The 18,089-nt window shown below is 41.9% G+C and overlaps 1 protein-coding gene and 1 pseudogene across 1 annotated transcript; one reads left to right on the top strand and one right to left on the bottom strand.

The window, feature by feature from the left end:
* The first annotated feature begins 657 nt into the window (after positions 1-657).
* Positions 658-11,164, top strand: LOC139369457 (TRAF3-interacting JNK-activating modulator-like; annotated as a pseudogene).
* On the bottom strand, positions 10,165-16,426 carry LOC139371098 (interferon regulatory factor 6-like). The gene is made up of 8 exons (XM_071111165.1): positions 16,155-16,426; positions 15,345-15,527; positions 14,959-15,154; positions 13,835-13,927; positions 13,326-13,574; positions 12,775-13,167; positions 11,931-12,049; positions 10,165-11,797 (listed from the first exon to the last, which is right to left on the bottom strand). Exons 2-8 carry the CDS (start codon positions 15,516-15,518, stop codon positions 11,561-11,563), a joined length of 1,461 nt encoding a protein of 486 aa, XP_070967266.1. The 5' UTR covers positions 15,519-15,527; positions 16,155-16,426; the 3' UTR covers positions 10,165-11,560.
* Between the last annotated feature and the right edge of the window lie 1,663 nt (positions 16,427-18,089).

Below are 18,089 nucleotides of genomic sequence, written 5' to 3'. Positions count from 1 at the left end.
GTTTCTACAACTTGATTGGAGTCCACCTGCGACAAATTCAATTGATTGGACATGATTTGGAAAGGCACACATCTGTCTACATAAGGTCCCACAGTTGACAGGACATGTCAGAGCAAAAACCAAGCCATGAAGTCAAGGGAATTGTCCGTAGAGCTCTGAGAAGGGATTGTGTCAAGTAACAGATCTGGGGAAGGGTAACAAAATATTTCTGCAGCATTGAAGGTCCCCAAGAACACAGTGGCCTCCAACATTCTTAAATGGAAGAAGTTTGGAACCATCCTGGAGCAGGCCGCCCATCCAAACTTAGCAATCGGGACAGAGCTCCAGAGTTCCTCTGTGGAGAAGTGAGAACCTTTCAAAAGGACAACCATCTCTGCAGCACTCCACCAATCAGGCCTTTATGGTAGAGTGGCCAGACGGAGGTCACTCCTCAGTAAAAGGCACATGACAGCCCACTTGGAGTATGACAAAAGGCACCTAAAGAACTCAGACCATGAAAAACAAGATGAAACCAAGATTGAATGCCTGAATGCCAATTGTCATGTCTGGAGGAAACCTGGCACCATCCCTACGGTGAAGTATGGTGTAGGCAGAATCATGCTGTGGGGATGTTTTTCAGCGGCAGGGACCGAGAGACTAGTCAGGATCGAGGGAAAGATGAACGTAGCAAAGTACAGAGAGATCCTTGATGAAAACCTGCTCCAGAGCGCTCAGGACCTCAGACTGGGACATCAGACTGAGGGGAAGGTTCACCTTCCAACAGGACAATAACCATAAGCACACAGCCAAGACAACACAGGAGTGGCTTCGGGACAGATTTCAGTTTTCAAATTTTTATCTATTTGCAAAACTTTCTAAAAACCTCTTTTTGCTTTGCCATTATGGGGTATTGTGTGTAGATTAATGAGGATTATTTTGTTTTTTTTATCAATTTTACAATAAATAATAATAATAAATGTGGAAAAAGTCAAGGGGTCTGAATACTTTCCAAATGCACTGTACATCAGAGTCAGTTGAGAACAACCTGGAATTGGGAAATGTGGCTCAAAGTTTGTATATATTCTAAACAAATACCTTCAAATAAAATGTATTTGTCACATACACATGGTTAGCAGATGTTAATGTGAGTAATGCAGTAATAACCAACGAGTAATCTAACCTAACAATTTCACAACAACTATCTTATACACACAAGTGTAAAGGGATGAATAATATGTACATAAAAATATATGAATGAGTGATGGTACAGAGCGACATAGGCAAGATGCAGTAGATGGTATCGAGTACAGTATATACATATGAGATGAGTAATGTAGGGTATGTAAGCATATAAAGTGGCATTGTTTAAAGTGGCTAGTGATACATGTATTACATAAAGATGGCAAGATGCAGTAGATGGTATAGAGTACAGTATATACATATGAGATGAGTAATGTAGGGTATGTAAACATTGTATTAAGTGGCATTGTTTAAAGTTGCTAGTGATACATTTTTTACATACATTTTTCAATTATTAAAGTGGCTGGATTTGAGTCAGTATGTTGGCAGCAGCCACTCAATGTTAGTGGGGGCTGTTTAACAGTCTGGTGGCCTTGAAATATAAGCAGTTTTTCAGTCTCTCTGCCCCTGCTTTGATGCACCTGTACTGACCTCGCCTTCTGGATGATGGCGGGTTGAACAGGCAGTGGCTCGGGTGGTTGTTGTCCTTGATGATCTTTATGGCCTTTCTGTGACATCGGGTGGTGTAGGTGTCCTGGAGGTCAGGAAGTTTGCCCCCGGTGATCCGTTGTGCAGACCTCACTACCCTCTGGAGAGCCTTACGGTTGTGGGCGGAGCAGTTGCCATACCAGGCAGTGATACAGCACGACAGGATGCTCTCGATTGTGCATCTGTAAAAGTTTGTGAGTGCATTTGGTGACAAGCCGAATTTCTTCAGCCTCCTGAGGTTGAAGAGGCGCTGCTGCGCCTTCTTCACCACGCTGTCTGTGTGGGTGGACCAATTCAGTTTGTCCGTGATGTGTACGCCGAGGAACTTAAAACTTACTACCCTCTCCACTACTGTCCAATCAATGTGGATAGGGGGGTGCTCCCTCTGCTGTTTCCTGAAGTCCACGATCATCTCCTTTGTTTTGTTGACGTTGAGTGTGAGGTTATTTTCCTGACACTACACTCCGAGGGCCCTCACCTCCTCCCTGTAGGCCATCTCGTCGTTGTTGGTAATCAAGCCTACCACTGTAGTGTCGTCTGCAAACTTGATGATTGAGTTGGAGGCGTGCATGGCCACGCAGTCGTGGGTGAACAGGGAGTACAGGAGAGGGCTCAGAACGCACCCCTGTGGTGCCCCAGTGTTGAGGATCAGCGGGGTGGAGATGTTGTTACCTACCCTCACCACCTGGGGGGGCGGCCCGTCAGGAAGTCCAGTACCCAGTTGCACAGGGCGGGGTCGAGACCCAGGGTCGAGACGCTGGATGACGAGTTTGGAGAATGCTATGGTGTTAAATGCTGAGCTGTAATCAATGAACATCATTCTCACATAGGTATTCCTCTTGTCCAGATGGGTTAGGGCAGTGTGCAGCGTGGTTGCGATTGCGTTGTCTGTGGACCTATTGGGGCGGTAAGCAAATTGGAGTGGGTCTAGGGTGTCAGGTAGGGTGGAGGTGATGTGGTCCTTGACTAGTCTCTCAAAGCACTTCATGATGATGGAAGTGAGTGCTACGGGGCGGTAGTCGTTTAGCTCAGTTACCTTAGCTTTCTTGGGAACAGGAACAATGGTGGCCCTCTTGAAGCATGTGGGAAAAGCAGACTGGGATAAGGATTGATTGAATATGTCCGTAAACACACCAGCCAGCTGGTCTGCGCATGCTCTGAGGACGCGGTTGGGGATGCCGTCTGGGCCTGCAGCCTTGCGAGGGTTAACACGTTTAAATGTTTTCCTCACGTCGGCTGCAGTGAAGGAGAGTCCGCAGGTTTTGGTAGCGGGCCGTGTCAGTGGCACTGTATTGTCCTCAAAGCGAGTAAAGAAGTTGTTTAGTCTGTCTGGGAGCAACACATCCTGGTCCGCAACGGGGCTGGTTTTCTTTTTGTAATCCGTGATTGACTGTAGACCCTGCCACATACCTCTTGTGTCTGAGCCGTTGTATTGCGACTCTACTTTGTCTCTGTACTGACGCTTAGCTTGTTTGATTGCCTTGCAGAGGGAATCGCTACACTGTTTGTTTTCGGCCATGTTTCTGGTCACTTTGCCCTGGTTAAATGCAGTGGTTCGTGCTTTCAGTTTTGCGCGAATGCTGCCATCAATCCACTGTTTCTGGTTTGGGAATGTTTTAATAGTTGCTATGGGTACGACATCGCCGATGCACTTGCTAATAAACTCGCTCACTGAATCAGCGTATTCGTCAATGTTGTTGTTTGACGCAGTGCGGAACATATCCCAATCCATGTGATCGAAGCAATCTTGAAGCGTGGAATCAGATTGGTCAGACCAGCGTTGAACAGACCTGAGCGCGGGAGCTTCCTGTTTTAGTTTCTGTCTATAGGCAGGGAGCAACTAAATGGAGTCATGGTCAGCTTTTCCGAAAGGAGGGCGGGGGAGGGCCTTATATGCGTTGCGGAAGTTAGAATAACAATGATCCAGGGTTTTACCAGCCCTGGTAGCACAATCGATATGCTGATAGATTTAGGGAGTCTTGTTTTCAGATTAGCCTTGTTAAAATTCCCAGCTACAATGAATGCAGCCTCAGGATATGTGGTTTCCAGTTTGCATAGAGTTAAATAAAGTTTGTTCAGGGCCATCGATGTGTCTGCTTGGGGGGGGGAATATATGCGGCTTTGATTATAATCGAAGAGAATTATCTTGGTAGATAATGCGGTCGAGATTTGATCGTGAGGAATTCTAAGTCAGGTGAACAGAAGGACTTGAGTTCCTGTACGTTGTTATGATCACACCACGTCTCGTTAATCATACCCCCCCACCCCTCTTCTTAAGCTTGGGCTTATCACTTGCCACAGTACCACTACATTCTGCAGACCTACAACTCTCCCACACCACATCTCAAAATGTGAGTTTCCTACCACTGTCACTTCTCTTATGCTTTTCCCATTTGTGATGCCAGTGTGAGGATGCAATGTGAGGGGTCATTATAGAGGAACAGCAGTGTGGTTTCTCTCATTTCCTGTTGAAAAGAGAGTCAGAAGTAACAGTTAGTGAATTCAAAGAAGACAGACGTTGAGACGATAGAGAGACAATAGGCTGTTAGCTTCATTGAATGTGTTCAGGTTTGTTTTTGCTACTCCTATGATCACACTCACAAGGCTTCATGTTTTGTGATTTTGGTCATGTATCTGCCTCCTGGTGTTTCTGATGTTGTTAGTGATCCGTCTCTCAGCTTTGAGTCAGCAGGCTTCTCAGCAGCCTTCCCGTACACTTCAGCTAGTTTCTGATTATGGTGAAGCTTCACATACATAAAGTAGGACTTTATACCGCAGGTGTTTGAATGTCACGCTTCATTTCTTTAATTTAATTCATACCGAAAGTCATGCTTTCTTTCTTAATTTATCTCAGCTCAAAGCTAAATGCACTGCATATATGAGAACCATATATACACATTAGCCATGTGACATAATAATACACATGACCTGTATGACATAATAATGCACATTACCTGTATGACATAATAATGCACATTACCTGTATGACATAATAATGCACATTACCTGTATGACATAATAATACACATGACTTGTATGACATAATAATACACATGACCTGTATGACATAATAATGCACATTACCTGTATGACATAATAATACACATGACTTGTATCACATAATAATACACATTACCTGTATCACATAATAATACACATTACCTATATGACATAATAATAATACACATTACCTGTATGACATTGTGTTATTATATGTCTGTTATACACAAATACTGGAATATTTGGTTTTGTCAAACACAAAAAAGGTGTGTCACAGTTGGAAAACTGTTTCATCAGGCATCGTGGATCACCTCACCACCACAAGGGAGTGGAGGGCAAAACAAAACAGGGCATCATCACTCTGGCTTCTCACAGACATTCTCTCACACTTCACAGAAACCAACACTAAGGAAGTGTATGGATATCAGAGATAGAGGTCAAATATAGAACTCTTATTTTGGTATTTCAATTTCAACATGTGTTTTTGGCTTTGAGTTTGTTGGTGAACTTCATCGTCTTCCTCTTTCCCTGTCAGTAGTTCAACAGGAGAAGAGTGGCCTAGTAAGCAATCAGCTCCACCAAATGAATGCTTTCTGTCAGACAGAGTAAGCACAGTAAGCGACTGACCTTTACATGAAGACACTAATCTGTTGAACTGCTTATCTGTCATGTATAACACTTTGACCTCTGACCCCCACTCCCTATCATTCACAGGCATGGCTATATCACCGTGAATGGGGCAGTAAGTAACTCTGATGTACTAGATCTCTGTACTAGATTTCAATGTATTTTTCTCATTCAAATATGAGCCACAGCAATGAGTCACAGTTTCCATCTACATTATCATTCATCATTCTGACAAAACACATCACTATCAGTTGTGTTGCATAGCAACGTACAGTTGATGTTATGATATTTGAACTCTTGTGGGTGTATGAGACATACATGGTTCACCACCCATAATAACAATATACTGTATATGATCTCCCTCCTTGCTCCACGTTGGGAATATACTTTATGCTTATTGTGAAAACGCCCTCCCTCTCTCTCTGTCTCTCTCTCCGTCCTCTATCTAGGACCTCCTTCAACTTGCAGAGTATGTACAGGTGTGGAATCCTGCTCTGCTGACTCCTTACTAATGCAAAGAAGCTAACATATTTGAATCTAGAATGACAATCCATATAATTGAGACATACCTTTTAGTCCGAACCTCAACATCACTTGTATTATGGTGTATCTCTTTCCATAGGAGGCTCTGTGGCAAGAGGATTCTCTGAAACAGAAGCTGTCTCTACTGCAGCACACCACCTCTACTATACTGCTCTCACAGGACAATGTCTGGAAGGTTAGGACCTGGATCTCTTATACACTGATGTGATGTCCACAAATGTCCCTCTACCTTTGCCCATGTCACAATCATACTCATGTATGCACATTGAATTACTGTATTTCTGTACCATATTCTGTTTCATGAAGGGACTGCCATAAAGTTTGGACAGTAGGTTAATGTTCTGAGCAACTGTTGTGTTGTGACATAGGGTCCTTAAGGTGTCTGGTCCATCACTTCTCTAAATTAGGTAATACTGTGTTTGGTTCAGTGATCTAGTTTAAGACAGGCTGTGGTTTCAGAGACGAGTTCACAGCGTTTCCACCATTATTCTACTGGAGGAGCTGTGGTCTGTGGTATTTTGTGTGTCTACCCTGCATTGTGTCACTGAGAAGCTGATAGAGAAACACGAGAAGTGTACAGAGAGAAATGAAATGGCACAGGAGGCGTTTGCCACCATCTACTAGTTGTTATCTGCTTTTCGGTCTTTCTACCTGACTGTCAGTATGTTTCATCTCTCTCACACGTCTCATCTTTCTCTACCCTCACAGATCTGTTGTAAAGAGGACAAGATGAAGGGAAAGATTTGGGCACTAGAGTCACAGCTGAGGATCTGTGGACAGGTGTGTTCAGGAACACCGTCTGTACCTATTACTTACAGTATATGGCTCATACAAAATCGCCACCAGGCTGAAATCACAAAGAGCAATCATCATTTTGCTGTCTAGGGATGGAGCCAAGATGCTACTGCTACAGTCAGAGCAGCAGAGGCAGGAGGTGGAGGAGATGGCTGTAGCCGTGCTCCAGAGGGTCACTGACCAGACTAACAAGGCCCAGGACAGGGCTCACAGCCTGGAGGTAAGGGGTCAGACAGGGCTGCATTCTGGATCACGCAAAATAGCACTGTGTTCTATTACAGTCAATGATTAATTACATTTTTGTGACTCCATTTGAGAAATAAGAGATTTCGAATTAATAAGAAGGGACATCTTAGGACAGTTTCACCGCATGTGTATTTTGTGTGTCCCCAGATGGCACTGCAGTCAGCACAGGTTCAGTCATCACAGTGGAGAGAGCGCTATGAGGAGGAGAGGATCAAATGCACCCAGATGAGGAAGTCTCTGGTGCAGAACATAGACAATATAAACATATTACAGAGCCAGCTCGAGGTACACACACACACACATATATATATGTATTTCTGGATTGAATGGGCAAATGACATAACACAATAATATATGCCTATAAAGTATCTAAAAGCTGTCTTCGGATATCAAACAGCATTACAGATAAGTATGAAAACAGTTACACATGTCAAAATGGGGGATATCCTCCTTTAAATGGCGGGGTTGCTCTTTGCTGAAACAAACTCCAAATTATGGCTTTAAGTAAATTAAATGGGGTTTATTATTTCTTGACAAATCTTTCTTAATCAAATAACTGGTGTTTAAAAAGTCATAGATGACTTATCCTAGTAAATAAGTTCCCAGCATAGCACACCCATTGACTATACATTAGAATGACCGTATTATCATTACCGATATTATGGTTCTCATTACCGAAATGGACCTGAAAATAACATGGTATTGAGGAATGTGTGTTTTAGTAATGAGATGCCCTTAGTTTAATGTGCAAATAATATGAGACAGACATTATGAGTCAGCAAAAAATTGACCCCACCACTGAAGTCTATTCATGCTACCATGGTTGTAAGGTTATGGTCCTCTGACTTTTTTCCAATTTGGGCTTTTTAGCCGTTTCGGTAATGAGAAGGTCAAATGGGGTAACGGGGGTGTTTGAGTATAAGAACCTCATTCTGAATGCATATAAGGGAATATATTAAATTATCTTGTGCTCATCTAATAACTACTCCTCTAGATCAGTGGTACCCAAACTGTGGGATGCGCCATGTTGTATTAGCAAAAAGGCACAAGCCCATAGTTTGTGTTACAATGTTTGAGTCACTCAAATATCACATAAATACACATTAGACATGGCAAAAGGCATAGCAAAATGTATAGAATTGCAAGAGAATTAGCTTTAAAATTGCAAAATGTTCTCATAACAAAATATGGAGAATTGCAGGAAATAAGCTTTAAAACCTGGAAAAACATTGCTTGTGCCCATGGAAATAGACGTGGGGGGCGTGGGATGTTCCCATTGCCTGATTGAAAATGTTTGGGAATCCCATGGGTGAATTTATAAACTATTTGGAGTTTTTACAGGAACTTGAAAAAGTGTTATGTTGATGACAAATGTTCACAAACACTGTGTTTTTACATAATAAATATTCCAGTTTAATGTTATTATAGTTAAAACTACTATATAATAGTTTAATATTAAAGTTAAATTAGTATAGCCTTATTATGATTTATGGACACACTTTTTGTGTTTTATTCAAATAAGCTGGGTTTCTCTAAAGTAAAATTGCATAAAATTACACGAGAATTGAATCCGGACGCTGTCACGTTCTGACCTTTATTTCCTTTTTTAAAAATGTATTTAGTATGGTCAGGGCGTGAGTTGGGTGGGCAGTCTATGTTTGTTTTTCTATGTTTTGGGGCATTTCTTTGTTTCGGCCTAGTATGGTTCTCAATCAGAGGCAGTTGTCATTAGTTGTCTCTGATTGAGAATCATACTTAGGTAGCCTGGGTTGCACTGTTTGTTTGTGGGTGATTGTCTATGTTGATGGCTTGTTTCAGCACAGTCCATATGATTAGCTTCACGGTTGTTATTTTGTTTACTGGTTTTGTATAGTTTTCAGTGTTCAGTACTTTCTTTATTAAAGATTTACCATGGACACTTACCACGCCGCATATTGGTCCTCTGATCCTTTTCGCCTCTCCTCTTCAGATGAAGAGGAGGACGACCGTGACAGACGCATTTTGGTAATGATAATTTGGAGTGAAAATGTACAAACTTTAGGCGAAAATGTACCACATATTTAAAATAAGACACCGTGCCATAAACTAGGCATCTTAGTCTTTAGAATGTTAGTCGACTTTTGCAGATCCATCATTGTTTTGTAACTCAATTTGCTACTGACATGGTTAAAACTGGTTTCATGAGAATCCCCCCCCCCCCACACACACACAGCACTGACCTGTTGTTAGAGTGACATAAGATATCTACATACAGTACCATCATGTATTTCCCTGTGCATCCATCCAGGGAGTGATAGGACAGGAGGCCCCTGAAAAGCCAGCTGCTGCAGCACTGAGGCTGAGCTCCATCTTAACATGAGCCTTCTAGAGCACAACCTGCACACCTGCAGCAGGAAGACACCAAGAAACAGCAGGAGATTGTCAAAGGACGGCAACAGGACTCCGTAAGTGTAGTATATTACACACCCACTTGCAGAAAAAAACTGTTGGATTGTGTTACTGTAGTAGTAGGTAAAGGAGTTTCAACTTCTATTTTAACCATGATATTTATTGGTCTATAAATGTGTTAAACTCATCACTAGAGCATCCCTTAGATGAGCAGATTCATCCAGCTATGTCACACCACAGCAACATAAAGCAAAGCATGATGGAAACCAACATCCATAGGTGAGGTCCGAATATGTCTACAATTCACTTTCTCATCTTAGTCATGTCAAACCCAGAGCACCAGCGTATCAAATCAATTTATATAGCCCTTCTTACATCAGCTGATATCTCAAAGTGCTGTACAGAAACCCAGCCTAAAACCCCAAACAGCAAGCAATGCAGGTGTAGAAGCACGGTGGCTAGAAAAAACTCCCTTGAAAGGCCAAAACCTAGGAAGAAACATTTATGTCAATGTTTGTCAACCTGGCTTCATGCTGTATGTCTCCAACATGTTTATTGGCTCTGCTTGCTTTTAGTCCTATATTATCTTGATACTGATGGAATCGTCCTTTTTTTCCAACAAGAGACGCTGTTGTCCCTGGTTTATCCTGCTGTCTCTGTTCCTGGTAGTCACGTGGCAGCCATTTTGACGTTGTTATTGGCCGATATCCCCACAAGAAGGAAACAGCTGTGGGACCTTTACCAAGTACTTCAAGAACACACAGAGAAGTATCTCTATGACATTACCTCAGCATTGCCATAGGCCCATATGACAAGACCTGGGAACTGGACAAAACTCTGAAGAACTTGCTCTGAGAGTTTTGGGAAATATGTTTATTGCATTTTACTTTTAAATGTTTTCTGTATAGCTCAGTCAACATTATAGCGAAGGATATTTAGCATCCATTGAAAATGTAATCTTGAAGTAAATGTGTATTTCTAATGCATTTTATGGTTACTGCATCATGTTCATGCATATGTGTTTCATCCTTCTATAATAATCAAATACATATGGTGTCAGTATATTAACACACAACCACTTTAATAACTAGACAGTAAAACTGACAAAATACCAGTGAATAAAACACTTGCAGGTATAACTGTCAATTTGAATGAAACCCTTTTTCATTACTGAATACATTTCATTTCGGATTCCCTTCATTTAAAAAAAATCTGATCACTTGCCTAGTTATGGGCGTTTTTCAAAATATATACAAATCATTAGGATAAAAGGTATTGAAAAATGAAATGCTATCTAAGCATAAGACTCCATTTACTCTCAAAAGTGCAGCGACACCACTTATACTAATTTCATGGACCAAAACATATGGTTTAAATTCCATAAAATTATAAATGGAGGCTATACATGGTGATAAGGTCTATCAGAAAATAAACAATCCATTTGGTTCACCGAATCCTCTACCTTGACCTGATCTTATCTACTAGTATTAGCATAAACAAACCAGTAAAGGGTATAGGATATATCTTGCAGGAACAGTTAGAATGGATCTCAGCAGTCATGATGAGATACAAATGTATAATAACCAATAGAAAGGAAATAACTATTAAAGTGTGTATCATAAAAGTTCACATAATGGATTAACCACTTGCATGTTTTTTCTCCAAAAGAAAAAAATATATAAATATCTGCCTTTAGCACTCAAACATATTCTTCATGGGTTAAATACAGGTAGTAGACAAAATGACATGAGCAACAAGGACCAGGACACAGCTTGATAACTGACTGGTATTTTGTAACATGGGGTCAAGGGTTATGCCTGTAACTCATTGACTATGTTCAATGTTGCCTTGCAGCTGACAGGACTTTTGCCCATAATGCCATCCAATGCTCCTCTAATTCTGCCTATATTGAGTACAAGGCCACGGGGCTTTACAACTGCAGACAGACACTATCCATGTTTTACTGACTGCCACAGTAGTAGTCTTACAGTGCCTGTTTAGCAGCATTTACCACAATATATACATGGCTCCTCTCAGAGAACATAATAGCAAAAGAAAGGGAAAAGGCTAAATTGAATCAATCCCTCTCCCTTTTCCTATTCGGATTAACAGCCTCTATAAACATAAGTACTAGCTTGCTGACGACAGGTCTTCACATAACCCAGCAGTAGAGGCAGCAGTAAGGAGACAGTGTCCAGACAGAGCTGTGTATGAGACTGACTGGCCTGGTAGGGCCATGGTGGACTGGGTAGCTTCACTGGGCGTGCAGGGCCTGGGGCAGGCTCATACCAGCCCCCAGGGGCAGAGCCTGAGGCCAGCCCTCCTGGCCCTGGTGGGTCTGCAGCAGGCGGTACAGCTGCTTCAGGTGGGTAACGATGTTGTCCTTGATGTCCGGGATGGAGATCTGCAGGCGGACGCTGCCGCTGTCGAAGGAGCGCATGCAGTCACCTGAGAACATCTCAGTGATCATACGTGCTACCACAGGGATGATCTGGGTGGGAGCAGAGGGCCAAAGACGAGTCAGTTACAGTGAAGGGACTCAACAGCAAAACACAAATGTTAAAACAATGAAAAACAAATGTTTCATTCGTTTTCTATGAATCATTGCCTGCACCGTCTCATACCTGCACCATGATGAGCTTCCTCTCCCTGGGTCTGCTGTCAGGCCACTCCTCTCCAAAGCACAGGTTGATGTCGAACTGAGGAAGGCTGGCCGACTGGCCCCTCTGATGGGCTATTACACCTGCACACATCAAACAATCACAAACAATCACATCACATAGCAAACTTTAGAACACCTTCCTAATATTGAGTTGCATCCCCTTTTGCCCTCAGAACAGCCTCAATTCGTCAGGGCATGGACTCTACAAGGTGTTGAAAGCATTCCACAGGGATGCTGGCCCTTGTTGACTCCAATTCTTCCCACAGTTGTGTCAAGTTGGCTGGATGTCCTTTAGATGGTGGACCATTCTTGATACACACAGGAAACTGTTGAGCATGAAAAAACCAGCAGCGTTGCAGTTCTTGACACACTCCAACCATTGTGCCTGGCACCTACTACCTAATACCTGTTCAAAGGCACTTCAATATTTTGTCTTGCCCATTTACCCTCTAAATGACACACATACACAATCTTTGTCTCAATTGTCTCAAGGCTTAAAAATACATATTTAACCTGTCTCCTCCCCTTCATCTACACTGATTGACGTGGTTTTAACAAGTGACATCAATAAGGGATCATGGCTTTCACCTGGTAAGTCTGTCAGGGAAAGTACAGGTGTTCCTAATGTTTTGTCCACTCAGTACATGCCCTACTATCACACTACCTCCTAAGGGCCCAGCCTAATAGAATATATAAATATCGATAAGCAAGAAGCTTTGAGAAGAGTGGTATAAAACATTGTTGCTGTAAGAAGGTTAGAGTCCATCTATGCTAAAATGGTCAGTAGGATCGGAGTCAGTACTTACCGCTAAGAAACGACTCCAGACAGAACAGCTTAACCTTCCTCTGCCTCTCTATGAGGTTGGGTGCATTGGGGTTGGGTGCACAGGGGCCTGACCAGTACACCTTGCACTGGCAGAGGCGGACGGCATAGATGTCATGGCCACTGACCTCCAGGATGAGGCCTCGGTCCATGACGTCCAGCAGGCGGTTGGTGAAGACCCTCTGCTTGTCGTTGGCGATGTGCTCGGTAGAGGGGAACCTCAGCTGCTCCAGGCTGATAGGGCCAAACAGCTCTTCCTGGTTGACCATGGGGCCCAGGTCCCCGTAAAACAGCCTGCAGCCCTGGGGATTACTGACTGTCATGGCTGGACACACCTCCTTACCCCGGTACTGGAACTGCACCTCCAGGTCTGTCACTGAGGGAGAAAGAGACAAAAAACACATGTAGATTTAATAAGAGAGGTACTCTTATTAGTTGGTCTGTATTAGTAAACTCCTGTGATACTATATACAATCAATGTATGCAGTCCTATATTTATCTAATGGAGGAGTTAGTGTGTAGTAGTGTACTCACTGGGCAAGGAGCTGATCCACATCTCTGGCGAGGCGAACATCATGTCAGGCATGGGAGGGGAAGGCATGTCAAGTGGAGGAGGGGGCGCCATCTCCTCAGGGGAGGGCTGCATCTCCACATCCAAAGGCTCCTCTTTTGGCCACGGCTTAACCTCCTCTTTGGGCCACACTTCAACTGATGGGGGGCAGCTGGGGGGGTGGAGGGGTGATACTGACCCCGGAGGAGACCACATTAGAGTGGGGCTGGTGCCTGGTCGTTACAGGGGAAAACAAAGCATGATTAGATGACATGTCAAAAACAATACAGGGATATTGATATCAAAACAAGGGGTAAGACAGACAAAAGGGCACTAGGCAGTTGTTTTTGGACCAAGCAAACTGGAAAACATTATCTGGATGCTAGATCTGATCTGTTGTGTGGTTTAGGACAAATGACATGGTAAACATCACAGAAAAACAGTATTAGTGAGGGACAAATAAGAGAGATAAGAGATAATTGACATGACTAACCATTGGATGTTGGATAAGGAGGAAGGGGCTCTGGAGTATCTGGTTCATCTTCATCACAGTCATTTGGCGTCCAGGACCCAGAGTCTGAGGATCCTGATGTGAGAGAGATGAAGAGAAAATGAAAAAAGAGCAAGGGATTCCAAATCCCAATCTAAGCTTCAAAGCTGCTACCATTGGCCATCATTTTAAATAATAAATTGTTCTTAACTGACTTGCCTAGTTAAATAAAATGTTTTTTTTAAATACATAAAATTGACTAACATCATTGTTGTTAAACTGTACTTTAAAAAATGTCAATTAAAGTAATTCAAGAGTTTTTCTTTATTTTTTACTATTTTCTACATTGTAGAATAATAGTGAAGACATCAAAAGTATGAAATAACACATATGGAATCATGTAGTAACCTAAAAAGTGTTAAACAAATCAAAATCTATTTTATATTTGAGATTCTTCAAAGTAGCCAACCTTTGCATTCTATCAAGGAGCTTCATGAGGTAGCAGAGGTAACTCTGGGACTTCCTTTCTTGTGGCAGTCCTCATGAGAGCCAGTTTCATCATAGGGCTTGATGATTTTTGCTACTGCACTTGAATAAACTTTCAAAAGTTCTTGACATTTTCCAGATTGTTACCTTCATGTCTTAAAGTAATGATTTGCTTATTTGAGCTGTTCTAACCATAATATGGACTTGGTATTTTACCAAATAGGGCTATCTTCTGTATAAAAACACTACCTTGTTACAACACAACTGATTGGCTCAAACACATTAAGAAGGAAAGAAATTCCACAAATTAACTTTTAACAAGGCACACCTGTTAATTGAAATGCATTCCAGGTGACTACCTCATGAATTTGGTTGATAGAATGTCAAGAGTGTGCAAAGCTGTCATCAAGGCAAAGGGGTGGTGGCTACTTTGAAGAATGTCAAATCTAAAATATATTTTGATTTGTTTAACACTTTTTAGGTTACTACATGATTCCATGCGTGTTATTTCATAGTTTTGATGTCTTCACTATTATTGTACAATGTAGAAAATAGTACAAATAAAGAAAAACCCTGGAATGAGTCGGTGTGTCCAAACTTTTGACTGGTACTGTATTTGTATGTCATCCATGGACATTTACCTGGGTTACTGAGGGGCTGTGGGATGTCACAGACATCGTAGATCTTCAGGGGGTTCATGGGGACTTCTTTGGTGCCATCGTAGACAAGGTTGAACTCTCTGCTCTTGTTGAGGGCACAGCGGAGCTGGGCTTTCCACTTGGCAGGGTCAGGGTCATCAATACCCTCCTGGAACTTTCCTGTCTCCACTGCCCAGGCCTGATACAAGGAGAGAGGGGACAGATGAAGAATACCTTTTTTAAGTAATGTTTTACATTTTTTTTTATTCTGAGCAGTAGATCTCAGCCTGCATTTTGACTCAGAAAGTGATCTCAGCTCAGAAAAGGTTGGTGACCACTGACCTACATGTATTGTTTCACAAGCTGTAACAGATATCTGCTTTACTAACCTTAAAGATTGTGTTCTCTTCCTCATGCTGGGGGGTGTGGCGCGTAGCGTGTTTCCAGGGGACCCTGAAGCGCTTGTTGTCTCGATCGATCCACACCAGACCTGGGTAGAGCCCACTGTCCACCTGGGCCACTAGCCAGGGCTTGAGCCGAACACGCCGTGGGGTCACCGCCATGCTTTCAATCTGGGGAGGAGGCCACCATGGGAGGGTTAGATATCTACTATCCATATGGTATACTTATATGGATATCCTGACCAAGATATTTAAAAACGTTAAAAAAAACGTAAAAACGTAAACGTAAACTGTACTAAGAAAACAGTGAGCTGTACGGTCATGATTTAGCTGGCACATCTTGATTGAGGCAGGCACTCACATGATGACCAAGATTACATGGCTATCAAGATTCAAAACAGACTTGGGCCACTAAGTACATAATCATGGTTGGTTTTATGATACTCCTGTTGTGTCTGCAGGACATGTTTCACAGGTCTGTTGAGTATGGAAATAAAGCCATGTCCAATGTTCCTACATTAACTTACCCAAAAACCATAACCATAAAATGACATTTACAGTAAAGCAATGACTTTACTGGCTTTTGTTGTGATAAACCTTTGACTTTTGTTGATGCTTAGTTGCAACCCCTCGCTCGCTCTTACTGTAAATTTGAGCAACATATGAAATACCAGTAAAATAGGCTACTTTTCACGGATAAATTGTTAGTAATGATTTCTAATAACCATCTAGTTACGAACTTTAAACTATTTCAAGGTTGCAAACTAACTAAATGTAGGCGGCCGCTGCGAAACGTACCTGCAGTTGAACGTGACCAGGAAGTAGGCTACTTTCTATCCGGGAGAAAGTAGAACCTCAATCAATTTCAGGGAAATATTATTCTCCAAAACGTTGGAATTTGTATGTCCTTGGCAATCCAGGTAAAAGTAGACTGTATGACTCACGTATACTTCTTAAGCATGCGAGAACAATTCTGATAATCTTGTCCCCATTAGTTCAGGCCACCCCTTTTCGACTCCCTTCCCGAAACTCAGGTAGAGCTGTGACGTCACAGACGTTTCATTCTTGGCACCCGGCACACCTTTCCAGCTGGTGAAAAAACCCAGCTTACTTTCGGTGGAGCCTTCTTGTGACCATGATGACCAAATGACTCACAATATTTGTTAGAATGTTGTTGCCATAGGTTCTTTAAATTAGCCATATAAAAACCATTAAGACTATTATGCTGTAAAATGATGTAATTATGTTTGTTGTTTTCAAAAGCAATTTGAAATAAGCAGTTTGGAGCGCAGGCATTTTATTATAGCCTAATTAAAATATGTTAATTTAGTTTTACGCATTTACCCTGTCATTGTAACAAGTACATTATGATAATTTCTACGATACACACTTGTTAATGGTGCAGTCACACCCAGAAACTGCCCACGGGCCTTTTCCCAATGTGTGCGTGCGAGCAGTCTTCACCGCACGAGGCGCTCTTGTCTTGAGGACTTCCCTGAAGTTTCCCAGTTTCCTTACGTGTGCATATATTTATAGGCCAGTGAGATCAGATAGCCTGTGTGTGTGTGTGTGTGTGTGTGTGTGTGTGTGTGAGAGAGTTTTCAAGATTAAGGATTTAAGACTGATGGTCAATTGAAAATACAACTGAAAAAGCATTATTAGCAAAGAACACATTTTGCCATTCAATTGAAAATATGTGTTATTTACTTTATTCAAACATGTGAAGTCTATACAATATTTTTTTGTTGGTATTTTGCAATTTAGCTTTGGATGTCATTACAGTGGTCTCAACCAATGACTGATAGGCTACAATTCTTCATATGTCAGGGTTGGTGGCAGGTGAGGGACATCCCATGTTTTTGATGTTGCTCTGCACATAGTCTCAAAGCTCCTGTCTCTCTGTAATGCATTGAAATGGCCAAACAAGGAACAGATTGTTCAGGGCCAAAACATTTCACTGACATCATAGGCAATTGAGGTTGGCCTCCAAACCAAGTCTATTGTGTACTTTAGAATTTGAGATGGTGATACAGAAAGGGGAATCTCACCGAGAAACAGGGGCAAAGTGAAGCACGGGAACCAAATATTGGATTGTGTCTCTATTAAGAAATAGGCTACTTAAAACATGAAAACCATCTACAGACTATGCAAACACATTTTATCTAGATTCATGATGAAGTCAAGTCACTGAAGCCACTCACACAGTATGTCTGTTTAATTTCAGAGGTGGAATCAGAGAATTCCTCATGAATGCAATCACTCCAGACAACAGAATTGTACAAACAGATGTATCATACACACATATGATATGATTGTTCATAGACAAAATGTAATATTAGTTATTTACTTCTGATTGGTAAAGCAGTGCTACACATACTAACCATATATACAAGCAAGTGTACTTTGATTGGACATGGATGAGTACCCCACTTTTACAAAAGTTGTGTAGGTGACAACAGAGGCAGTCATTACTGTATGCAACATTTGGATACGCCCATGTAGGATAACGGGTTCAGCTCACGAAACAGACAAAAATGTTAAAATATACTAATATGATTGGTATACATTTTGGTTATCCCTCGCTCTCTCTGGGTCAAGTTTTTAACATTGCAACAAGGCCTAAAGAAAGAACCAGACCCCTAATGCTTTGCTTTTCTTGCTGTAGGTGATCTTTGTCTAATCAATGGATCCCCTCTCTCTATTCAATTAAAGAGCTTTATTGGCAAGGGAAAC

Source organism: Oncorhynchus clarkii, chromosome 17 (genome assembly GCF_045791955.1).
Source record: "Oncorhynchus clarkii lewisi isolate Uvic-CL-2024 chromosome 17, UVic_Ocla_1.0, whole genome shotgun sequence".
NCBI classification, from domain to species: domain Eukaryota; kingdom Metazoa; phylum Chordata; class Actinopteri; order Salmoniformes; family Salmonidae; genus Oncorhynchus; species Oncorhynchus clarkii.
This window is presented reverse-complemented; position numbering and strand designations above follow the sequence as displayed.